Below are 25819 nucleotides of genomic sequence, written 5' to 3' on the forward strand. Positions count from 1 at the left end.
AGGTGGAAAAGGTTTTTCTGTTCCCATGTCACCTGCCACCGTAAATTTATATGTTTTCAAAGAGTGACTTGGAAATGGAGTCAGGCATGTGTCTCTCTTAGTGACCGTCATATACGTAGTATTTAATGTCTGCCTGAGTTTACAAGGGCAGCACTAAGATATGATGAACTGATCTTGAAGTTATTACATTATATTACCATTCATGCTTGGTGAATCATAAGTTGCAGCCCTGTCTTGTTTTGATTCTAGGATTTGCTGTAGCTTCGGGTCTAATATTGTTTGCTCTACTAGTCAATTCATTAACTTTATCATCATTATTATTTTCCATTGTTTAGAAGTAACCAAAAATGTTTAATTACATTTACATGATCAGATGTTTTTATTATTATTAGACTGTCTTTTAATTAATTATCATTATTTTTTTAATCTTTTTCTGTCACTATCCTTTGCTTAATATAGCTCTGCACACACTGATCATTCTCTGAACTAACTTTGACGTGCATCCTGGGATGCTTTTTAAATAGTTTTGAAGTTGGCTTGTATGCTGGGCACTTATTGGCTGCTTTTCCTTCTAATGTATTCCAATTTTTTTTTTTATTCCAATTTTAGTTTAGTAAAGAAATTCATATGTAGGCACAATTTTATATTTGCCTATGAAACTTATTTCAAGCATTTTACTGTAAGCCTTGAGATCAAAAGGGTTTTTAAAATCATGAGAAACATTAAGCGTGTGTCCGCACTTTTGACTGGTAGTGTATCTATGGTGATTCCACACCTGCTGTTTTGAGCATGAGGTCTAATTTCTTGCCTATCTCATATGGTTTCATTTATTAATACTTTCACAAATCAGATTATGTATGAATAAATGAATTAATTCCAAGAATGCACTAAACACTCTACGCCTGTATTGAATATCTATAGCGGCATTTAATCGAACCTTATGACGTAGATCAGTGTGTGTTTAGATGAATTCAGAGTGTAGGGTTCTTCATATGAGTGGTCTGATTGGCTGCTCTCATTAGTGTAGAGAGTGAGTTTCTTGAGGCAAAGGGTGTTGCTCTGTCATTAGCTGGAAACTTTCTCCTCATATGCCTTTGATTTCAGTTTCACATGAAATCAGAAATGGCCTGCAGTCCCATCACACCCACCGCCCCACATACTGTACACCAATGAGTCTTTGAACTTTTCCATCACTTTTTACTAGTGATCTCAAAACTCAGTTTGGATCATATTGCATTTTTTTTTTTTTTTTGACTCACGGATTGGATCAAAAAGAGTGTTAAATTATTATATAAAGCACACTTTAAGTACTTTGATACCACAGCAAAAACTCTTGCCTAACTAATAAAGTTCAAACATTATTAAAGACAAGTAACCAGTCAGTAATAAAATAAGAACAAATACACTAATTACAAGCATAGATAAATACAATATTACAAAGTTACAAATAAAGTCAGGTTTAACAGTAGTATTCAGGTACAGAAATGTAAATGTAAAATAACACTATAGTGTTCACTGTATAAATTAAATATAGATTAATCTTTGTTAAAGCTGTGTTGTGTTGTTTGATTAACATTAATGGTATAGACAGCAACAGGTATCTATAGGCTGCTGTCACTTTAAGACCTAATGCACTGATCCAATATAATGATACACATCCGATTTCTTTCTCAACTGTTTGTTCACTACTGACATAACCTACTGTTTTTAAGAGAATACTTGCTGAGTTGGGTATTTTGACATAATTTTGCGTATGTGTCCCTTTAAACACAAGGAGATGCAAAAGAGAAAACAGTGAACACAAAATCAAGTACTCTTTCTCCTCTTCTTGCGCTTGAATGGTTTAAAATCTCTTAAATGTGTAATTTGGCGAGACAAAACACGTGCAAATGATGAACTTTAACTCTATGATGGTTAAACTTTGCAATTATTCCACTGTGGGGCCTGGTCCGTACGGATCACGGATCAACTACGATCTGTTGCACCCCTACTGATTAATTCATCTCTTCTGGCTCAACTGTCTTTTTTTGGTTGTGAACAGTTAGTGAACAGCATGTCGCCTATTTAAATGACTCTCACTTGCACAACTAAATGATCTGTATCTATTTCTTTTTCTGTTTGTTGCTTAAAGTCACCATGAAATCAAAATTGATGATCCTTATATTTTTACAGAATGTTGCAGTGCTTATTTATTGTAAATGATTTATCCTTGTACATCAATTTTTTTTTAAATTCTGTTCAGTTAGCAACTCCCAACTTCCTGCAATCCAATAAATTCCTGAAGGACAAAATCAAATCCCGCTTTACATTCTTCTCATTCTTTGTTTCACTTGGATATACGTCACAATAGGGAAGAAAAGACTATTGCAACTTCCATTTCATGTTGACTTTTAAAGATTCATCACAATCCCTTTCCTTAAAGGATTAGTTCACTTTAATATAATTAACCCAAGCTTTACTCACCCTCAAGCCATCCTAGGTGTATATGACTTTCTTCTTTCTGATGAACACAATCAGAGTTATATTAATAAATATCCTGACGTATCCGAGCTTTATTATGTCAGTGAATGGGATCGAGTATGAAAGTGCATCCATCCATTTTAAACGTACTCCACACGGCTCCGGGGGCGTTAATAAAGGCCTTCTGAAGCAAAGCGATGCGTTTGTGTAAGAAAAATATCCATATTTTGGATATTTTTACACTTCGGGTGAGTAAAGCTTGGGGTAATTTTTATTTAAAGTGAACTAATCCTTTAATCTTTGTTGTACATTTCTGTGCACTCCTGTTTCTTTCATTATCTACTACGACTTATCAAATTACATTTAAAGAAAGTGTGAGAACTGTGGCCTAGCAGTTAATTTATGTGACACATTAAGCCTTGGTGCTCATACGGGCTTTGTTGGTTTGAATCTGGTTCGCAATTTTTCCAAAAGGCCAAAATTAGATACAATAATAATAGTATGTGGAGTAAAGTATTATTTTGTTTTTCTTCTTTCAGTTTAACACTGCAGCTCGACAGCTCATAGAACTGGACAAGCCATCTGAAAGTGGGGGAGATTCCAGTGAAGGGCCATCGTCCTCATCCTCGGGCCCCCAGGCCAACGGCTCCCAGAAAGCTACTGGGGAGAAGAAGAACAGTAAGAAGCGACACTCCTTCACCTCCCTAACTATGTCCCATAAGCCTTGCCTGGCCCCTCCACCCCAGAGACACTCCATGGAGATCAGTGGCCCGGTTCTGATCAGCTCCTCCAACCCCACAGCTGCTGCCCGGATCGGAGAGCTCAGCGGAGGCCTGTCCTCCAGCGCACCTTCACAGGTGAGAGATGATGGATGGAGAGATTTGGTGATAGGGAAACAGGATGGATGTGCAGGAAAGTAAGGAGAGGAAAATAAGGAGAAACCACAATTATTATTCCAGCTTGATGGTGGCTGACCTCTAAATGTTCTGTTCCTCATCCACTCTTACTCTCTCCATGTTATATATAGATTAGTACTCATACTGAGTGGAGGTAAGGACATCATCTGTGTAAGTTCTCACACACTCACTCACACACACACACACACACACACACACACACACACACACACACACACACACACAGACACAGATGTGTTTAAAGATAGACTCAAGGAAAGAATAAAGTGGGGCTCAAATATGACTCCCATTATTGCCTGAATTTGAAGTTCAGACTTTGCATACGTGACATGAACATCTAAAACAGCTAGACTTTCTCATATTCTGGGAGAAGATATCAATTGTCTATAATTTGTCCTGATAGGCAGAACAATGTGAATGCTGTTTTTCAGATTTAGCCATTCTTCATTAGATAACACTGTTGTTGGTATGTTTGGTTATGGTACTGTTAGTATGATTTACAGTATATAATAAAAATTAATTTATTGTAGGGCTGGCGATATAGCCCAGAGTAAGATTCTTTATTTTTTATTAAAAATACATTTAAAAAAAACAGTAATATTGTGAAATAATATTACAATATTTCCTATTTTAATATATTTTAAAATGTCAATTATTCCTGTGATGGCAAAGCTGAATTTTTCAGCATCATTACTCCAGTCTTCAGTGTCACATGATCCTTCAGAAATCATTCTAATATGATAATTTGGTGCTCAAAAACATTTCTTATTATTATCAATGTTGAAAACAGTTGTCCTGCTTAATATTTTTGTGGAATCCGTGAACAGAATTTATTATTAATAGATATTGTAACTTTTGATCAATTTAATGTGACCTTGCTGAATAAAAGTATTAATTTCTTTAAAAATTAATTATTTTCCCAGAGAAACCATTATTTCAAGAAAACAGTCATTTTTGGTAAATATATTTGAAATATTTAATGTAAGAACTAAAGACAGTTAAAATAACAATGTAGTAAATGTCAATAAACACAAGTTGAAACTGTCTTTGGTTACCTTAATGGTCAAATAAAAAGGTGTTTATGATGTTGCTTTGTCACCACCATAATCACAAATATAATGTAAATATTCCATATCTTGCCCAACTCTACAGTAGTGTGACTGATCTTGGCTTATACAAGTGAATCTGTCTTGCAGTGACGGAGAGAAACTGTATATCGAACGATGAAACGGTAACAGATTGTGTGATTTTGAAAGACTTTTGAGTCAAATGAGATTTGTGCACTTTTGTATAACGTTGCTTTAAGATCGCTTTAGCTGACAATAATTGTCGAGTGACAGTGAAATAGAGGGAATGTGCAATAATGGTTAAATGCCAAATGGTAAAATTTGCCAAATAACTACAAATAATAGCTTGAAGGGAAAGTGAGCATCGTGTCAGGCATCCTGCCCACACTCCAGAGCTCTGATGCTTGTCCACACCAGCTTACTGTTCTCTCCTGTTCTGTCAGCAGTTACTCTCTCTCATTCCACACAGTCCAACATGCTGTCCGAGCGTTTGAGATCACTGATGCGTGACAGCAATCCACCACATCAAACACTCCCCCCACCACTCGCTCGCAGAGGTTACCGCGGCAACCCTGGAATGACAGTCACTCACAGCTGTTCCACTGGTTGCCGAGCAGTGCGGTCTCTAAGGAGATGGCAGACAGACAAGTCATTTCATGTGATGTTCTAGGGTGGGTGGGGGGGAGTTATAGGAAAGTTCCAGGAATGTGGCTTTTCCCTCTCTACATTACTAAAAATAATTTGTTTTATTTGCATTAATTTTAAAGCATTTTAGGACTCATTGTCTCAGATTGCTCTGCTAAGGATGAAATGACAAAGAAAGCATAAAAAGACTACTTAAAAATGTAAAAGACTGTCAGATCCATGGCCTAGCAGTTAGCATACATGTTTAGCTTTGATTAAAAAAAAAAAAAAAAAAAAAAGTCTTTCCTGTCATTTGACAAATGATACACTGGTATGGATATGAACATTAATAAAGTCTGGAAACATTCATAAATGACTATGTAGCTGTCAATTTCAGGTAACAATTTAAAACTTATATTTTCCCAAAAAGGCTTTTTCATTCAAAAAATAAAGAAATAATACATAAAATCACCCTGTTAAATCATGTAAGAGCAAGTACATTTATAGTATAATAGATATATAAGATAAGTATCACGGTTTCCATGAAAATATTAAGCGGCACAGTTGATTTCAACATTGATAACAATAGTAAATGTTTCTTGAGCAGCAAATCAGCATATTAGAATGATTTCTAAAGGATCATGTGACACTGAAGACTGGAGTAATGATGCTTAAAATTCAGCTTTGTCATCACAGGAAAAATAGAGAATAGTTATTTTAAATTGTAGTAAAACTTCACAATGTTATGGTTTTTACTGTATTTTTAATCGAATACATGCAGTCTTGGTGATTATAAGAGTTTTAGATGATAGTGTTTAATATTTTGTAGACACCTTGTACACTTGTTTGCTTCTTTTTATTTTGGCACAAAAATGGTAGGGTTTGTGACAGTATACAGTCAAACCAAAAATCACTAGATATAATTTTTGATATATTTTTACTAGTGGGTGCAGGGCACTATAGTTCATTTATGTAAGTGAGGATAGCAAAATAAAGTAAACTGTGACATATTATACCCAAAAATTCTTCATACAGTGGACTATCAGTAAAATTGATAAAAAATTTGGGACCAAAAATTATTCAGACACTTTGACCTGACCATGTTTTGCTTAAGTGTTATCTGACATAATTAAGATTCAATTTTTCTGACACAGTTTAACTCTGAGATCTTGTCATATTTTTTTTTACCATTTTTTAAACTATAGTGAATAAACTGTAATAATGAATGAAATGTTTAAGGTGTCTGAATAAATTTTGGTTTGTCTGTATAAACACAAGTATTTCGGTTGCAGTTTATTTTACAGTACGTGTACTTACATGTACTTACAGTGTACTTACCTATTAAAATACTGAGTAATACTGAGTAATATAAGGTAACTACAGGGGTTAAGGTTAGGTTTAGGTGTGGGTTCAGGGTTAGTACCTAGTTATTACCCAGTTATTATAAGTACTGTAATAAGTACATAGTATATACAAGGGGAACAGGACTATAAAATAAAGTGTTACCATTATTTCTAACAGACCTGGCACCCCTAGGCCCCGTTTACACCTGTGTTTTTGTCAATTGGATCACATGTAGACGTGGCAGACACAAAACCATTTGCACCTGGTATTTTAATCCGTCTCTTTTGTCCACTTTCAGCCACTTATGCCCTGATTTCTTCAAGGGGAGGGTCTATGGGTGGGTAAATTTATGTTTTTTTTTTTTCAGATCTTTTGATTTAATGGACAAAATAAGCTTGCGCAATTTACATATGAACGAGCATAGAGAACATTGTGCTTGGTACGTTTTCCGTCTACATACCAAACTTGAGCTAGTTTACGCATTAGGTCGGTACGCAGTCTTTTGTGGCTGTTTGAAAATATTCGACTACATGAGTGTTTCCTCTATAAAAGCAATCTGGTCAAATGCATTTTCGAATGCTACCTCTGGAAGTGGGCGAAAGTGGACAAGCTCAAAACGTTTTAGACCCCGTTTACACCTGTATTTAGTGTTGTCCATTTGTGATCTGATCAACCAAAACTCATCTTAATACAAGGTGTAAACAGGGCTCTGTTTGCAGTGAACTGAAATAGAAGTAGGAGGAATAAATTCTTATAGTTGAACCAATATCTCCATGCTTCTTATAGTATTAAAGACCTCCATATTTCTCCATATTTGTTCCATTAATGTCATCACCTATCTGAGAACCTCTCTGGAGTCCTCTTCTGTGGGACAAAACACTGAACACAACAGAAGACACACTATACCTCTGTCGTTTTAGTTTCGGCCTGTTTCCATTCCTGATCCATTTTCGTGTTCATAAAGGAGCAGGTTGAGATGGGGTGTTGTGAAAGCTGACCCCAACTCAGTGTTTTATAAGAGTGAATACTTGGTGCAGATGGAATGAGGAAGCGTGTGGTGGCCTTAGCGAACATGTGTTAACGCTTTAAAAGAACCTGAGACGGTTTCTCAAGCGACAGAATTCGTCATCATGTGTTAATATGAAACCAGTGTTTTGTACTCACACCTAGAGAGTATATTTACACAAGACACCAGTCCATTTCCTGTATGCGTAACCAGAATATTTATCATCTGCAGTTTGTTTATGAGTCTATAATTGGTCTTTTTTTTGTCCTAGTTTTTCCTTTACCTTTTGCATACTGCAGCATATTGTTTCATACATTCCCCCCCCCCCCTCCCCCATCATACTTCCTCTCTTTTTGTTTTTTCATCAATAATGTTGTCAGGCAACCGTACTACAGCAAAACACAATGATAGTTGATCTGTTGTTTTTATGTCATCTAGTACTATGAATATAGATAACATCTCTCGTTCCCTCTCCCTTTTTGTCCCTCTCTTGCATGCCCACGTATTTTTTCTCTCACGCTCTTTTTAACATTCCTATCTAGGCGTTTTAGCGCTAATAATTATCCAGACACTCCAGATCTCATAAAAGCCTGTTTGAACCTGTAAAGTGATCCCCCTCCTTTGTGGCAGCAGTTATGCCCTCTTATGAGAATGATGTATCGATTTACATGACTTTTGTGACACATTTGGAATATATGAACCACAGACTTATTGCTTTCTCATATATTTCTGGTTTGAGGGAAAGAGAGAAAGGAAAAACAGAGGGGGAAAAAGGCCATTTAGAAGGATGAGGATGTTTGAAATGATGAAAAAGAGAGAAAGAAGGACATTCACTTTTTACCATAACTGATTTTGTCTCCACTGCATTTTAAAACACAGCAGGGATGCTTCTCTAATTGCTAAGCAGGAGTTTTCATTTCGTTAGTGTGTGTTTTAATGTTTTGCTGAGTGGTCATAGCGGTTGTCATTAGTGGCAGAAAACGACAGCAACAATGTTCTCTTCAGCACACAGCTCTCAGATGTCCGCTCCAATTTTTGCAGCTTTCTATCTTACTTTCTTATATTACTGATATAGATTTACTGACTTAAAGCTGCAACTTTGGTTTAAAAGTTTTGAAAGTTAGAATTAAATTACATTAGGGTAGATTTGAGTATTGCCCTAGACATGCAGGTATGCATCACACTTTGCTTAGCCACTGACTTACCAAATCCCATGACTGACAATGGCCGATGTAGGAATGAGGTTATCAAATTAAATATCACTAGTTCATTCGAGCACACTTGAATTGGTCAGCAAGAATGATTGCTCTTTCAGCTCAAAAATTGACAACTCAATAGAAAAATAATACAAATACTACAGACCTAGTCTTCAAATCAATATATCACATAGATGATTTATTAAACAAAATGGTAAAATATAATTTAATAATTAAATAATTAATCATTAATGATTAGTCTAATTAATATTCACGGGCAAAGCCACATTTTACCAACAAGAAAGTCTCTCAACTTTCTATAACAAAAGGGTTATCTGTGGTAAGAAGAAGAAAAAACAAAACAAAATGAGTAACTGCTCAAACCCTTAAAGGCAGGGTAAGCAATTTTGGAGAGGCTAGCAATAGCAAGCTAGCTTTGAAAGCATAAGATCGAACCCTCCCTTCAGAGCCACACCTCCTCCAAAAGACATGAATGCATATAGCAGAGTCTGCAAAGCATCACGAGATGAGAGACAGCCCGAATGCAATGATTGGATGAATATTTTTTTGGTCCTGAGACTTCCACAGAAGATATATGTACATGTTTTAATATTTAGACCACTTCTATTATTGATTGCTATCAGGATGTGGAGAGAGTTTCAACAGGTATAACACAAAGGTTATATTACCTTTAAAGGTGCAATGTGTAAAATTTGGGAGGATCTATTGACAGAAATGCAATATAATATACATAACTATGTTTTCAGTGGTGTATAAAGACCTTACATAATGAACTGTTATGTTTTTATTACCTTAAAATGAGCTATTTCTATCTACATACACCGCGGGTCCCCTTACATGTTAAGTCACCATTTTGCGCCGGCATGTTTCTACAGTAGCCCTAAACGGACAAACTACTCTGCCTTTCTAAGAGATTGTTGACACTCTGTAGGCTAATGTTGCTAAAGCTACCATTGTCTCTGCCCGTTTTCACTGATGCTGGCCTCACGTGCTATCACGATATTTCGTAAATACGAGTTTCCTAGTCAAATATAAGGCTGAACACCACTACTGACGGTTTCTGACATTTTCAGACAGTGCGTGAGATTGTACTGTTTTGTTGCTGCTGGTATGCCAGAGAATAAGTTCTTGAAGCTACACTCTTCTTGAAAGAGGTTGTAGTCACTATGTTGTTCTTCTAAATAATTTGTGCTTTTAGAGGCAGCTTGCATCGTCAGTTGAATATGCACGTAGTAGTAGTAGTAGTAGTAGTAGTAGTAGTAGTAGTAGTCTGGTTTATTAGAAGCAGAGATCGTTCTTTGTTAAAAGTAAGAAGAAACCTCATTGCTTGACAGGCTACTCTCTGCTGTCTCAGACAACGACATCTTTGTCTTGTGTCAGCCAGACGGCCACCGTAGCTTCTCTATGTGCCTCGAAAGGGAGGGGTGAGCGCCGTTGGTTGTAGTTCGCAACCTCACCGCTAGATGCCGCTAAAATTTACACACTGCACCTTTAAATGGTAGTTCACCCTAAAATGAAAATTTTGTCATCATTTACTCACTCTCATTTCGTTCCAAAACATATGGCTTGCTTTTTTCTGCAGAACATTAAAAATGTTTTGAAAAATATCTCTGTTTTTGTTGTCCATACAATGGAAGTCAGTGGGCTCCCAGAATCAATATTCTGTAAAAACCTCTTCTTTTTATATTCTGCAGAAGACAGAAAGTCATACAGCTTTGGAACATTAATGTGAGCGAGTAAATGATGACAGAATTTAGATTTTTCGGGTGAACTATCCCTTTATAATCGTATAAATTTGGGGGGTGAATTACAAAAGGGTCCAAAGTTAATTTGCATGATTTCAGCATTGTGGAAATGCAGGCCTGTACGCAGCTGTGCTATCATCCAGCTGTTGGCTTATTTTATCCAAACAGCAATCGCTGATGTCATTCTCACCTGCAGGAAGTGTTGTGTCAACGAGAATAACACAGTATTTGTGAAAGTTTGTGTGCCCTCCAGTATGTTCATATCCCACACATTGACTCACTCAGTACCTTGTACAATCAAACCTGTAGGGTGTGACTTGAGAGCTGATGTACCCTGAAGCTGAGCAGGCCTGTGGCAGAGAAATATGTTGTTTGCAGTGATGCCCACACACACAGATTCTCATGTACTTCAACACACTCCTCTAGCACTTACTCTTTTTGGGATCTCTGTGGAGAAAACATTCAGCTTTAGCTCCCAGCTCAACACGATCATGCAGAAGATGTTCAAAACGAAAAAATTGGTAACTTTCTGCTAAAGTTAGTTCTAAGAAATGCTTTATTTGTATGTCACTTGATTTGAAATTTTGTTATGTAATACAGCAGTTCTCGTGACATTCATACATTTATGAGTTACGTCTTAAAGTCTGCATGAAATGAAAATTCATTCTATTTTCTTAATGAATGTTATTAATCTTATTGTGAATGATTCATCTTTGCAGGTTAGATTTTTTTGAAAAAATTTTGACCTTGCTATTTTTAATCAAGTCTCATTTGCTTCCAGTAACACAACACTTTTCTCTCTGGTGACATATGCTGGACTTTTCCAGTCATTTATGATTTAAAACTTTAAGTGTCTTAATACTCTTAGCATATGCGCACACAACGGTCCATCTTTCTTTATTTAGTGTGGAGAGCAGTGTCAGTTCTTGCAGATTTGAAATGGTTTGGCCTTTTTCTCATGCCTATTTCAATACCTGTAATAAATTTAGAAGAGACTAACGTGGAGAAGCCTGTAGTTTAGGCCTATTGGCTTGGGAACATTCAGGTCATGAAGTGCGAAGTACAGATCTAAATCTGGACCTGAGGTGAAGAGAGGAGGAAAAAAGCCATGTCATTAATGACAAATTCCACCTCTGGACAGTCATACAATATGTAGAAGAGTTGCATTTCCCTCAGGCACAGAGAGAAGGAAAGAACAGGAAATTAAATCGAATTTGAAAATAAATTGCGAATTTCTGCATAATTATGTCCATGTCTATTTTTTGATGAGGACTATTTTGAGCTCCTCTCTAAATAACTTTAGAAACAAGGAGCAGATTTTTTTCTTTTTTGTGAATATTTTATATTGTCTGTCTGAAGACTCTTGTATCTGATTTGCTGAAGCACACATGGTGTTTTCACTCAAAAAAAAAAAAGCACATAATTCGCTCAGGACTTGATATAGATATGTCACAACACAGAAAATTTCTGCACCACATCCCTTTGAACCTACAAATCTGTTTGATTCTCGCCTGTTTGTAGTGTCTCTCAGAGGTTCGGTTTATCCTGAAAGTTTATTTCTGTAGGTTCTGTATGAAGCCCTGTGATCTGGGCATAAAACTTAATTTTTTATTTCTGATTTATGACCTCTTGTTAGTCATAAAGGAGAACTAAAATAGCTAGAGACTCAATGGCAGTTGCTCAGGTGTCGCATGACCCCTTGGAAGGATGTAACCTAAAGAGTGCCATCTTTGTTTTATGGGCTGTTGGTTATGGAAACATGCCATGTGATTGATCACTGACCATAGACAACAGGCAGGGAGAAATAGAAGCTCATGTCAGCTTATAAAGGGGACCTATTATGTCCTTTTAAATGCAAATGAGCTGGTGCCCCCGGCCCCCTTTCAAGAAGAGGGTGTAGCTTCAAGAACTCATTCTCTGGCATACCAGCAACAACAAAACAGTACAATCTCACACACTGTCTGAAAATGTCTGAAACTGTCAGTGGTGTTCAGCCCTATATTTGACTAGGAAACTCATATTTACAAAATTCTGATAGCATGTGAGGCCAGCATCAGTGAAAACGGGCAGAGACAATGGTAGCTTTAGCAACATTAGCCTACAGAGTGTCAACAATCTCTTAGAAGGACAATTTGGGAGGACTCACAACATAAGACGTGTGATACTTACTTTGTCTGGATCTGAAGTTTGTGCACAAAGCATTGGTATTGGAATTGACCCATCTTTCAGAATCAACCTTTTTGAAAATCCAGCATTGAAAAGACCCTCGTTGGTGAAACAGTCTGTCGCAAAATGATTGGCACAAACGTATAAGACTTTTTGGTATAAGACCAATTTTTCTTCAGGACATTTCCTTCGAAAATGAAATTTAACCACAATGTCCTCAGTGACTCTGATGGATACAGATCGTCACCGGCTGTGGACGGGGCTTCTCCCTACAGTGACATCATTGTAGAGGGAAATCTGAATCAGCTTGTTTGAAGAGACTGCTTTTCATTTATGGGAATTAAAAAAAAAATAAAAATGAGTGAGTAGATTTTTATCATTATAACATTTTATAATGAATTTTTAAAACATCTGCTCTACAAAAATGACTAGCTTTGTTTTTCTGACTGTTCACTCTTATAAGTCACTCCTATTATTGAATCATTCAAAAGATGCTTTAGTTTTGATGAATAAAAACTTTAAAAGAACATTTATTTAAAAATAGAAATCGTTTGTAACAAATATTTCATATACTCTCTGTCAACCAATCATGAATCAGTTTGCTCACTCATGCACTCCCAGCTGACCAATCAGAATAAAAGTCATTTTGACACATGCTTAAGTTCACCAAAGGCAAGTTCTGATTGGTCATGACATTTTTAGGCCATCAGTGTTGTTCTTGAGGTGGATTGATTTCAGGCATGAACAACAAATGTAGAGTCAGGCCGACATGCAGCTCAGAATATGTCAAGTTGTATTAAAGTTTTTGTCTAAACAACAGCCATCAGGTGCACATACATGTGTTGGCTATCTGCCCAAATTTCTCTCACTTCTATGCCTTTCTGTGTCATCCCTTAAGCAGAATTTCAGTGTCTCATAACATGCTTCCACTTGCTTGATAATACAGGAGTGTGAATGGCTCAGGAAAGGTTGATTAACTTGTCATTTCTTCTTATTTGTCTTCTCTTAGGTTCACATTTGCACAACAGGACTCATTGTTACTCCTCCACCTAGCAGTCCTGTCACCACGGCGACAGTTTTCACATTTCCCCCAGAAACCAGCTATGCTTCTATTCCAGTGGTGAGTCCTTAAATTGACTTAGTATGTCAAAAATCTTCATCATCCTATCCATTATTCATATCACATTCTTCTGACCTGTGTATATATAAAGTGACTCTGTCTGTACATCAGTATTCACATGCAACCCTATTATTACTCAGCACTACTTGATAAATAAGCCAGGCCAAATAAGTGCCCGATATTTGCCATTTCGAGATTTTCTGTTTTGACCAATAACTGGTGAATTAACAGAATCGTTAAGCTCCTTCTTGTCAGGTTTAAAATCAAAATTCAAATTATTAAATCTTTTGTCTTTACTGTCATTTTTGAGCAATGTGTCCTTTAAAAAAAAAAATTGAACTGACCCTAAACTTTTGAACTATAGTTAATCAAAACGCAAACACACTCACATAAACGAGGCAAATATAATCTCTCTCTCATTCTTATATATATTTGCACACACACACACACACACACACACACACACACACACACACACACACAAACGCTAAACGAGGGCAGTTTGCCATCTGATAGCCCTTCATCTCTCTCAACACAAACACACACACCATTTCAGGGAGTTGTGTTGGCCTCAGGGTGGACACTAATGGCTCTCTGAGATTGATGTGTGTGCATTGCTATGTGGGTACTGTTTCCTTTTCTTTTCAATGCATTGTTTTTGTAATGGTGGCCTTAGTGTGCATCAGTTGCCTCTCTTATCTCATATACAGGATTTAAAAGCACCAGAGAGCAAGACGGTTGTTTTCTAATTGCAGTAAATCCACATTAAGCAATTATAACACAAGACAAATGAATTAATAAAACAAATTAGACAAGAGCATTAGTAGAGGAAAGCCATTGTAGGAGAACTTAAAAATGAACAGATCTTACTGACAAAAAAGTGACTTAAAGCAACAAAACAAGCATTAACGTGTGAGAGTTGTTTTCGTAGTGGTGCCACTGGGCTCATAAAGTCTGTTTGCAGATGTGTGCGTTGGTCCATATGGAACCGATTTATCCGTCTTCAGCCAGACATGTAGCCCAGGCTGGATATCCACCAATCACAACACCTGCCACGGCCAAACTCTCTGCTTGTTAGCAACCAGCACACAAGCTGTAAAGTCACAGTCAGTGGGATTATGGTTTTATGGTGTTGTCCAAACTTGTCAGGGATCTCTCTGACATAATTTCCTGCTACACATACATCTGAGTTATGTATATGAATGCACAGCGCATATATCAGCAAAATAACAATGAATATGGGTTGATATGAGAATTAAAGTAGCTCAAAACAAAATGTATGTACTTTAAATGCATTGTTTCGTAGGTACACATGAATTTGTAGGCGTTGTAGTATTAACAGATGTGTTTGATTATTTCAGGATGCTCTTCCTCCTCCACCTCCTCCTCCACCTCAGTCCCAGTCCTCAGCTGTGGGCGCTGCCGCCTTGAATGCTGGTCAAAGGCCGTCACCTGCTGCGAGTGACCAGAGTGGCCGTCAGAGACCTACAGTGTGAGTAGAAAATGCACACACTTTAAATATGCAACTTTAATTCAATTTAGACTGTTGGAAAGAGTATGAGAGAGTTCTTTCAACTCTAACTCACCTCTCTGCTGTTACCTAATGCCAGCTGAGCTTGACTGAACACACAGGTGAAGGGTCAAAGGTCATCTCTAAGGGGAGTAGGTTTGTCTCTGGGGACTTAACCTGAGCCCTGATCCCTCACCTTTCACCTTTTGTCTTCATATCAACTAAACACAGAACTTAACGCACCTGATTTCTGTTGGATTCGCCTGTAGTGCCCTGTGTGATGTTTATGCCTATTATTCACGGCATTACCATTACCAAGGCAATTATTAAAGATTTCATGACTTTTTGGTGTCCTTAGAAATTAAGAGTATGTAGATTGAGATTAGACTGTTCTGATGTATGATAGCCATGTGGAAACAGCGCCAGCTCCTGTTTGATCAGCAGTACTGCATGTAAGGCAAATTAACTTGAAAATATTTTTTAATTTATAAATAAATAAATAATTAAATAAAAATACAACTTTTTAATAAATGAAAAATAATTTAAAAAATTAATTTATTAAAAATAAATTAAATAAGGATTTTTTTTTTTTTTTTAATTAACAATTTAAATATTGGACATTATTCTCTCTCAGGTATGTGGCGATGTTTCCCTACACGCCCCGTAAGGAAGATGAGTTGGAATTGAGGAAGGGAGAGATGTTTCTGGTGCTGGAGCGTTGTCAGGACGGCTGGTTTAAAGGAACATCCATGCACACTGGCAAGATTGGAGTGTTCCCTGGTAACTACATGAGTCCTGTCAACAGGTATGGTACACACAAACACACACACACTTGTACATGTTATCACTCATATGCTCTGTAAGCTAAGGAAAGATTAGATTGTCCTCTGGCTTTCCAGTGGTGCATGCCACTGCAATAAAAGGTACGGTTTGTTGACAATTCATTAATTATAATGTATATTACAGATTGAAAAAATTGTAAAATGTGGGACAAGTCAAAATTGGTAACTGACATTTTGCTACAAATGCTATCAAAAAAGCTTCTTTTTCACCTGGGACATTACTTTAAACTCAGCACTCCCTTGTGGCACACATGAGAATTACATACATTATCATTTACTTGTTACATGAAAACACATCACCTGAAAACATTCAATGTGATGAGCCATTTACAGTCATTCCAACAATGTACAGAAGTCTTCAAAATGACTTCTCACAGTCAAGCAACTTTTTTTTCTATATTAACTCCTATTAAATTTTGTTTTTCCTAATCAGACCTATGACACAAAAAAGAATATAACTAGACAGAGCCCTTTAAATGTTCAGTCGGATGATAAACGTATGGATGTTTCTGTTGATTTGCAGTAAAATGCATTGCTGTTCAAAAGAGGATAAGATCTGCATAAAGAAATATCAGTGTAGAGGGTTTTGAACCTCACACTTCTATCTTTTACTGCAGGACTGTTTCTGGCAGCAGTCAGCCAAAAGTTCCCCTGACCCTGTGCTCCCAGGCTGGACGTGGCGTCACCATTGTTAGCCCCTCCTCTGCTCCTCTTGGAGCTGCCCTGGGGAGTGTCGACCCCAGCAAACCCCTTCCAGTCTGCCCAAATCCCACCCCATCTTGCACGCTGCCTGCTGCTGTAGTAACAGCTGCACATATACCCACTGGTCAGCACCCCAAAGTGCTCATGCATGTGACATCACAGATGACTGTTAACCAGGCACGCAGTGCGGTCAGGACAGGTAGAAATACATGCACGCACACACACACCTAATGATAAACATCACTCAGAATTTTAGTACAAAAACAGGCCTGTGCGCACCTAATATAATTAAATGGTTGTTTCCAAACATGTTTTTAATTTCTGAATTAAAATTAATTTTGATATTTTGGTAACACTTTCCAATAAGGTCTCTTTCTTTAACATTAGTCAGTGTATTAACTAACATGAACTACCATGAGCAATACATTTGTTAGTGTTTATTAATCTTTGTTAGTGTTAGTTAATAAAATACAGTTGTTCATTGTTTGTTCATGTTAGTTCACAGTGCATTAGCTAATGTTAACAAATACAACTTTTGATTTTAATGTATTAGTAAATGTTGAAATTAACATGAACTAAGATTAACTAAATTAGTTAACTAATGTTCACTAATGAAACCTCATTGTAAAGTGTTACCGAAATTTTGGGGGGAAATAAAGCATTAAAAATGTCCTGATACCATAATGAAGAGAAAAGCCTCATTAAAAATGAATTCTTGAAAAGAAAATCTTAAGTAGTTTGGCGTATCTTATTATTTTTTTAGGAAAAATTTTACTATGTGTACACTCACATGCACTAAATTTTCACTATATTCCAAAATCATATAAAACCAATATTAATACAAAGAATATATTTCTAAAAACTTGGCATCTGTTTTAAACTACAAAAAAATTACAATCATAAATCATTCTTTTATTCGACCTTTTTCCCCACCAGCTGTGAGTCACAGTCAGGACCGACCTACGGCAGCTGTGACGCCCATCCAATCCCACAATCCTGTGGCCTACCTTCCTAGCACAGCTGTGGTTCTTCAGGCCTCACCTGTCCTCGGCTCCAGCCCAGGATCCTCCTCCGCCAGAGTCGGTGTGGCTATGGGATGTGCGGCCGCCTCCTTGACCCCCCCTAATGTTAGCGCTGCTTCTTTGGACGGTGATGTCGTGAGACCTGTGTCTGTGGTAGCACTTCCTATGAACCCTGGCAGCACAAAATCTCTGGGTGCAGCCTCGAACCAAGGTGTTGCTTGTAGATTGGATAAAGACTGCAAGGTAAGACCACTGAACTAAAGCTTTTAATAATAATGTAGGTCTCAGGCTTTTGTTTTTGCCCCCCATCTGTATTATTTTAATGTGCTGAATTAGGGCATTTAGCAGTTAGAAATTCTCTCAGTTTCACCTCATTTGCTGAGCTGGATGATTAAGCCTGCTGATATAGAGCTGAAATCATCATTTTCTTCATGATTCAGACTGTTGCAAACCCAGAGGACACAACCCTGAGTGTTCTTTGGCTCAGTGTTCTGGGAGATTTCTCACTACTCTTACATGTACAGTGTAGCTGACTCTTAGATCTTCATAGTTCACTTTTATAAAACATACCTGCAAGCTAGTCGCTTTTCGAGCAAAATTCACCTTTTTGGATCAAAATATATCAGTTATGTGAATCTTTTTTTTTTTTTTCATGGGAGTGGGAGGGGTTGTGGTGGGGTTGAAATTGCAAGCACAATAAACCTCACAAGAATCAAAAATGGGCTATTGCATATTCATTGTATTTGTACTTAACATGTGCTTCAATATTTTACATGTATATGTAAGCTTACAAATCGATTAATTTTAACCTTTAATATTATAATGATGTACCAGCTGTGGTTTCCTGTATAGTTTACAGCATTAGTTGAGAGAGATTTTTTTCTTTGAGGAAATTTGTACCATGTACTGTACCTGATACTGTACCCAGTTAATCAATATTGAATCTAAAGTAATCAAATCAAAATCAAATCACAAGTTTCTGAATCAAAATCAAATCCAATTGTGAAATTTGTGTCAATGCCCAGCCCTAGTGTCAATAAATGTTTTTTTTGTTGTTGTTGTTGTTGTTTTTACTTGAAGCAAATGTTATTTTTTTCCATTTATTTTCGTGTCAGAGTGCACCAGAATTCTTCATTTACATGTTAAAATCATTTTTCTCAAAAATGTTCAAACATTTAAACCTCTTCTTTTTCCAAAACATGTTTTTCTTTTTGCTTTAGATAGGTGTAGTACTAGAAGATAAAAATGTAAAAAAAATAAATAAATAGAAAAGTGATATTAAAATGTAGATTAGAACAATTAAAGAGAGGGACAATCTTTTAAACAAGAACAAAACTAATAAAATAAATTTAGTATGATTATGTCATGGCAATTGACTGGTTTCCCATCCACTTTGTCAAAACACACTTGGTCTCATTTTTATGCTAATTTGTAGGCTATGACATAAAATGGTAACACTTTACAATAAGGTTCATTAGTTAACATTAGTTAACTACATTAGTTAACATGAGCTAATAATGAACTGCACTTATACAGCATTTAATAATCTTTGTTAATGTTAATTTGAACATTTATTAATACATTATTAAAATCTTGTTAACATTAGTTAATGCACTGTGAACTAACATGAATAAACAATGAACAACTGTATTTTCATGAACTAATGTTAACAAAGATTAGTAAATACAGTAACAAATGTATTGCTCATGGTTAGTTCATGTTAGTTAATACATGAACTAATGTTTAACTAATGAACCTTATTGTAAAGTGTTACCCATAAAATTGTTTGATGAAAACACCAAAATTAATAAAATCTTAAATTACATATTAAGAACTTGAGATGAATACTTAATTTCCTGTAGAAGGACTTAAAAGACCTTCCTAAAAAAATCATGCGTCAGCAATTCATTCGACTAAATATTTTACTCAGATGATTGACCCAGAAGTTTTTTCAGTGTTTTGTCTGCATGCAAATATTTTATTACATTTAATAAATAAGCGCAGTGGCTTCCAAAGTGGATACAACTTCCATTTTCATTTCTGTTTTGTGCCAAGTTGTCCATAATTGATGGTTATCTTATTTGCCACATGGGATAGAAACGCTGTTTTATTCGCAAATTGTTTTTGCGATATTGCGATATTTCTATAAGTTTTTAATGAGTTATCTCCACAGCTTAGATGGAAACATTTCTAATGTGTTTTATGATTTCCATTCATTGAAAATCTTCAAAGAATCTGCTGATTATTACATGTTTGTGACGTAAAAGGCTGTTTGCCCTCAACCTCTTTGTGAACCAAATGTGTAATTTCAGAGAGAGAAGAAAGGCCTGCTGAAACTGCTGTCTAATAAAAAGAAGCTCCGCCCATCTCCCCCATCCTCCCCTACACTGGAAGCGGAGCAATCTATTTCCATGGAGATGCCCCAGGGGGCCGTTGGACCTGAAATGGCTCCGCCCAGCTCAGCATCAGTGGCGGTAGGACACAACGGTCGTGCTGTGGCCTGTCCCATGGATTCTGAGCTCTCTGTGTCCTCATCTTCATCAAACACAGATGCAGCGTCACACAGGAGCAGCTCCCAGGACAACACCGCCCCGATCGCCCCGCCTCCACGTCAGCCATGCTCCTCCCTCCTCTCAATGCAGCACGACGGACGACCAATCGTGTGCGAAAGGTACAATAACACCCATAAATCAACATTCACACATCTTGAACATCGCTTAAGTTCTAAACATCATTTTTTACTATTCCTCCAGGTACCGTGTGGTGGTGTCTTACCCTCCCCAAAGCGAAGCAGAGCTGGAACTCAAGGAGGGAGATATTGTATTTGTACACAGAAAACGAGAGGACGGCTGGTTTAAAGGAACACTACAGAGAAACGGTCGAACCGGCCTGTTTCCTGGCAGCTTTGTTGACAGTATCTAATGCACATGGTGTCTAAGAACCTAATAATTAGATATCAAATTCTCCATCACTGAAAATACAACACTGAACTTCAGCCTTAATAGTTCAGATTGATGATCAGTAGGACTGGGCTGCTTGTGACTGCGATCCGACTGCTGGAGTCTGCAAACTATGAGGGTCATCAGTTGCATGGATTTGACAACAGTCTTACGAAAATCTCAAAACCACCTTGACCGTTCCTAGTCGTTCAGCATTAGATCAAATACTTTTCTTGAAACACACAAAAGTGAGAGAGTTTTAGCCGTTCGCAATAGATACCCTATTTCTAGCACAGTAGATGAAGTTGTGATAGGATTCGTTAATTTATGCATATGTAACATTTCAAAGACGTTTAATGTGTGCCTTGTACTGTCTCACTTTACTGTATATAAGCAAAGCGAAGCTGATCTGAGTCATGACAAGAACAATATGATTTTTTTTCATCTGAAAAACATTTAACTTATTTTTGTTTTGTAGGAACTGAGTTTTTGAGGGAAGTTTTGTTATGTGAGCCGATTGGTCAAATGCCTGTAGAGCCTGAATAATGTCACTGATGGTCATTTGCTTGAAATAAAACAAAATCAATACCTGATAAAGAACTCAGAAAGGTTGGTTTGAACATCCATATTTACTTCAGCTGCATGTAATTGGCTCTTTGAGTCATAGGACAAGCCTGTAGTCTCATGTTCTGATTGGTCGTGGTGTGTGTAAACCGAAAAGGTGAAATGGCATTTGTAAAGATTTGCTGTACAGTAGCTACACTGAAGAGGGAATGAAGGATAGCATAGTATGTTTTTAAAAAAGAACAAGATTACCCTCAGACATTTTAATGAAATATTACTAATAATCCTTTGCAATGACATTATGGTCTAATTGGATAGTAGAAAAGTCATTGAACAGAACAGAAACAATCACCCGTAGTAAAAGCACACACACCCCGATATCTTACAGTGATAATGCCTTTATGCTTTTGTGCACATGTGTTTGTGTGTTTGTTCCCTCTCTGGTTTTTACAACTGCTTTAGTTTCCTTCCGAATGCTGTATCGGTCCATACATGGATACACAACCAACCCATTTGCTCCTGTTTGAGCTCCTGAAAATCATCTTCATTTATTATTAGTTATGCCATTGGCAGTAGCCTTTACATTACATTACAAACTGCTTGATTTCACATGAGTGAGCTAAAAACAATGTCTAACCAAATTCACAAACATTGGTTTTTGTTTCTCCAAGTCAGGTCTGTTCTGATGTTGTCTGCTGTACTTTAGTATTTTATGTAATATTTCATGTTCTGTATACTTGAAAATGGTGGTTTGTGTATTTCTATGCTTCATATAGTAGATGAAATGTTGTTGTTATTATTATTATTATTATTTTGAAAGCACAAAATTGATCTTTGATAGATTTTTTTTAGTATTATGATTTATGCCCCTTAAAACGGTTCATTTTGGAGATTGCTCTCCTCTGTTGTTGTCTTGATGCCTTTACAATTAACAAGATGGCCTTCAGTTGTTGTGTTAGTGAGATTTACCAAACTGCCTGTTAAAAGGTTTTATTTGAATCATTACATTAAACCAGGAGCATTTCACTGCTGGAATCAAGCATGTTCAGACATTAATTGATACATTAATAAGAGAGTTGATTTCAGTCAAGATTTTATTCACACAAGATTGCAAGTCAGTAAATGGCATATTAGTCACAGAACAAAATTCACTTAACATTTCATTTAAACTCAAAGTGTGTGTTAGATGTGAGGGGTATAAAATAAAGTAATAACTTTTATAAAACGTGTTTTGGAATACTGTTGTGAATGAAGTATGATTGAGATCTATATGAGAGATTGATGTAAGTGTTGTGTAATAAATAGAAGCTAAATACAGAAGACATCCTGTGTAAACACTTCAGAAGAATTCACTCTCTTCTGAATACACACAATCATTATTGCTCATCTTTACAGATTCTTACATTTGTGCAAGTGTCATTTTCCACATGAAACCACAGCTTCCTCACACACAAAGATGCTTCTTTAGAATTTATATCAATCAGACACATGCCCACATAATAAAGCTGCACCATCAGATATATAAATAGGCAACACTTTAGGGAATACATATTCAACTATTAACTATGAGTTTTGCCTCAATAAACTCCTTATTATTGCTTATTTGATGGTAAGTAAGGTAGTTCCTGTAAGTGGTAATGTTTAGGTATGGAGGATCAAGAATATGGTCATGCAGAATGAAGCATTAATATATGCTTTAGAAGTGCTAATAAACAGCCAATGTCCTAATAATATCAGTTTCTGGTTGATCGACTACTTCAGACGTTTCATTGTCAGACTCGGGCTCCAATTGATATGGTAAAATCGATCTTTTCTGTCCATACATTGTATACAAAATGTCTTGCAAGTTGATAGCTGTCATTTAGTTATGGCAATGTGCGTGCACAGAGCCGTTGAAAATGTTCAACATGAAGTCTGTAGAAGACTGTTTGAGACGAGACAGAACAATAATAGATTCCTTGGTCCTCTGCGGTCAGTGCTGATATGTGTAGAGAGAGATTTCCTGGAGTTGTTTGATTTAACAGTTTGATTCTGTTCTTGTGGCTCTCAATCTTTTCATTTGGGTAAATTTCCAAATAAGTGTTCTTTACAAAATACATCCATTGTATCTGTTCAGGTTTAGCCAGTAGTTCAGTGCAGGAGCAGGGCAGAACCACAGACTCTCCTGCATATCCAGTCACCGCATTCGGCTTTGTGTTCTGAACCAAATTACAGCCTAAAAAAAAGATTTATACAAGAAAAGAGCCATGAATGACCCACACTGTAAGCACACAAGTGAAACTCAAAGGTCAGTGAATTTAAAGTCTGTCACTGGTTATTCAAAATTCTTAGTTTATCTTTTTTATTGTCCGAATAATAATTTTGTAAAAAAAAAAAAAAAAAAAACAATTGAATGTCTATTCCTGAACTATCAATCATGTCTAACAAGAGCTATTCATATTTCTAGAAGAAGCATTCACTTACCCTTAACTATTAACAGAATGGATGTAATAGAATGTCGTTCAGTCATACACTTATAGTACCCTTGATCTTCCTTTCTGAGTTCAGAAATGAGAAGAGACAGATTTTGTGGAGAACTTTCATTAAACAGCACAAGTCTGCCTCTGTACTTCTTATCCTCAAATACTTCAATCCATTGTTTTCCACTATGAAACTGCCATGTGAATGTCTTGGCTGTAGACTGAGGATCAGCACAGGAGCAGGGCAGCACCACTGAACCACCTGTGTATCCTGATATTTCTTTTGTCTGATTCTCATCTGAAAGAATACAGCCTGAAAACAATAGAGCTTATTAAAAGTGGGTTTTACTAGAATATATAAAAGCTTAGAAGACCCTTCAGGTTTCTGTTAATGAGCAATACTTTATTTTGAGTAATTCTGTTCTTTGAAGGAACTGGACATATGGCATTTTAATATCAACTTCATCTCTGAAGGATTTTCAGTCAGAAACTTGTAGTTTAATGCAATATAAAATATGTTAATGTAAATTGATTTAGAAAATGTTGCGAGGGCCTTCATTCAAACCTTAGGAACTTTTAATGAACATAGAAAGACAATGTTGCTCAAATCTCATCAGATTCAGGTTTATATATATATATATATATATATATATATATATATATATATGCACAAGTACAATTTTTTGATTCAACAAAAAGAAAAAAAAAGAAGAAGAAGATGCCTTCCTGATTTATTATAAAACAACCAAAATATCTGTTTCATCCTTTAGGAATTCAAAGACCATTTCAGTTTTCATCTCTGCAATTGACAAATTAATTCAACGTTCTGCAGGTGTGAATAGACACAGTCCTATTTTGGAAAAACTAATACAATTTTCAATTTTCTTAAAAGATGCATTATTTTTTTATAATTGTTTTTAGAGCTGTTTTCATTTTTAAATCTTAAATAACTACAACCACTTCACACTGATCTCACACCAAAAGTCTTAACTTACCAGTACTAAAATGAATCATAAAGAGGAAAAGATATAAATGGTCCTTCATGACTGCTTCTCACTCACTAATGGCACAACTCTATTTTGTGTGGACTTTCTTTTTTTTTTTTTTTTAAGTTCCTGTTAGCTCTTACTTTTCAGAAACTCTAACTTCCTGTTTCATGATACATCTCCATATTTCTGTGTTCTTCCATTTCTTTTCTTATTCACAGCCTTTTCAAATAATCAAACAGCAGAACTATCTTGGTGGTGCGGGTCAAATATTCTTTAAATAAAGCATCAAATGAGTCATAAATCAAAAACATATAGTTTTAAAAATTTAGACCGCTGTATGTTTATATACTGTAAGGTTTATTTACAGGTCATTGTTGGCCTTGTGTCAGAAATAATTGAGTGAGTTTGGAGACTGGAAAGAGCAGAACTGAAACAAGCCACAAACCTTCAGAAGAAACATGAAGAGAAGCTCTGAAGATGACACAGATGCTCACTCATCGAGGACACACAGATGACCACAATTATTTCTCCAGGAACTCATGAAAATGCTTCTGTTTTGCCCTGTAGTTTATTCATTATATGCTGTTTTATGAGCTCATCTATGCAATGTGTATTTGTTGTGTAAAAAACTTGAGTGAAGCTACATGCACAAGAAAACAGAAGAGCACATGATCAGTAGCTCTTGTGTATCTCACATCTACAGCAGTCATTTTGCACATGAAACCACAGACACCCTCACATACACAAATACACTCAGTTGCTTCCTTACTATTAATATCGATCACGCACATGCCCACACAATAAAGTTGTATCACCCCGTTATAATTCCTCTTATTATAATTAGTTGGTAACACTTTAGAATACTGTTCCATCATTAATGAATAATTACACAGGAACAAATGAGTAAAGCAATAAACTGATTAACGAATTGGTAGGTATTAATGTTCAGTTGAATGAGGTAGTTCACTATTAGCTATCAATAACTATTATTTTTATACCTCCCAGAGGACTATAAGAACTACAAACCCGATTCCAAAAAAGTTGGGACACTGTACTAATTGTGAATAAAAAAGGAATGCAATGATGTGGAAGTTTCAAATTTCAATATTTTATTCAGAATACAACA

The 25819-nt window shown here is 36.3% G+C and overlaps 2 protein-coding genes across 3 annotated transcripts in view; one reads left to right on the forward strand and one right to left on the reverse strand.

Annotated features, from left to right (window-relative positions):
• sh3rf1 (SH3 domain containing ring finger 1) overlaps positions 1 to 25819 on the forward strand; it is a 76947-nt gene that overhangs the window by 37096 nt on the left and 14032 nt on the right. Inside the window, exons 5-12 of one of the 2 annotated variants that reach the window (XR_007926793.1) lie at positions 3000 to 3317; positions 13556 to 13666; positions 15028 to 15158; positions 15811 to 15981; positions 16636 to 16919; positions 17657 to 17985; positions 20055 to 20413; positions 20496 to 21920. Coding sequence is in view for 1 of the 2 variants with exons in the window: in XM_051874829.1 (XP_051730789.1) it covers positions 3000 to 3317; positions 13556 to 13666; positions 15028 to 15158; positions 15811 to 15981; positions 16636 to 16919; positions 17657 to 17985; positions 20055 to 20413; positions 20496 to 20664 (1872 nt within the window). In the remaining variant the exon portion in view is untranslated. Of the gene's footprint in view, positions 1 to 2999; positions 3318 to 13555; positions 13667 to 15027; positions 15159 to 15810; positions 15982 to 16635; positions 16920 to 17656; positions 17986 to 20054; positions 20414 to 20495; positions 22136 to 25819 lie in introns of those variants that run through there. The other variant, XM_051874829.1, reaches the window with a different exon arrangement.
• On the reverse strand, positions 22816 to 25162 carry LOC127502187 (polymeric immunoglobulin receptor-like). The gene is made up of 3 exons (XM_051874836.1): positions 24700 to 25162; positions 23709 to 24017; positions 22816 to 23460 (listed from the first exon to the last, which is right to left on the reverse strand). The coding sequence occupies exons 1-3, from the start codon at positions 24746 to 24748 to the stop codon at positions 23111 to 23113; spliced, it is 708 nt and encodes a 235-aa protein (XP_051730796.1). The 5' UTR covers positions 24749 to 25162; the 3' UTR covers positions 22816 to 23110.

The sequence above is a fragment of the Ctenopharyngodon idella genome, chromosome 20, assembly GCF_019924925.1.
Source record: "Ctenopharyngodon idella isolate HZGC_01 chromosome 20, HZGC01, whole genome shotgun sequence".
Lineage (NCBI taxonomy): Eukaryota > Metazoa > Chordata > Actinopteri > Cypriniformes > Xenocyprididae > Ctenopharyngodon > Ctenopharyngodon idella.

Coding starts and splice junctions, on each gene's coding strand:
- LOC127502187 (XM_051874836.1), bottom strand. CDS start 24,748: ATGAAGGACCATTTATATCTTTTCCTCTTTATGATTCATTTTAGTACT. Junction 24,018..24,699: donor TATGATTCATTTTAGTACTG/GTAAGTTAAGAC, acceptor TATTGTTTTCAG/GCTGTATTCTTTCAGATGAG. Junction 23,461..23,708: donor CATTCTGTTAATAGTTAAGG/GTAAGTGAATGC, acceptor TCTTTTTTTTAG/GCTGTAATTTGGTTCAGAAC.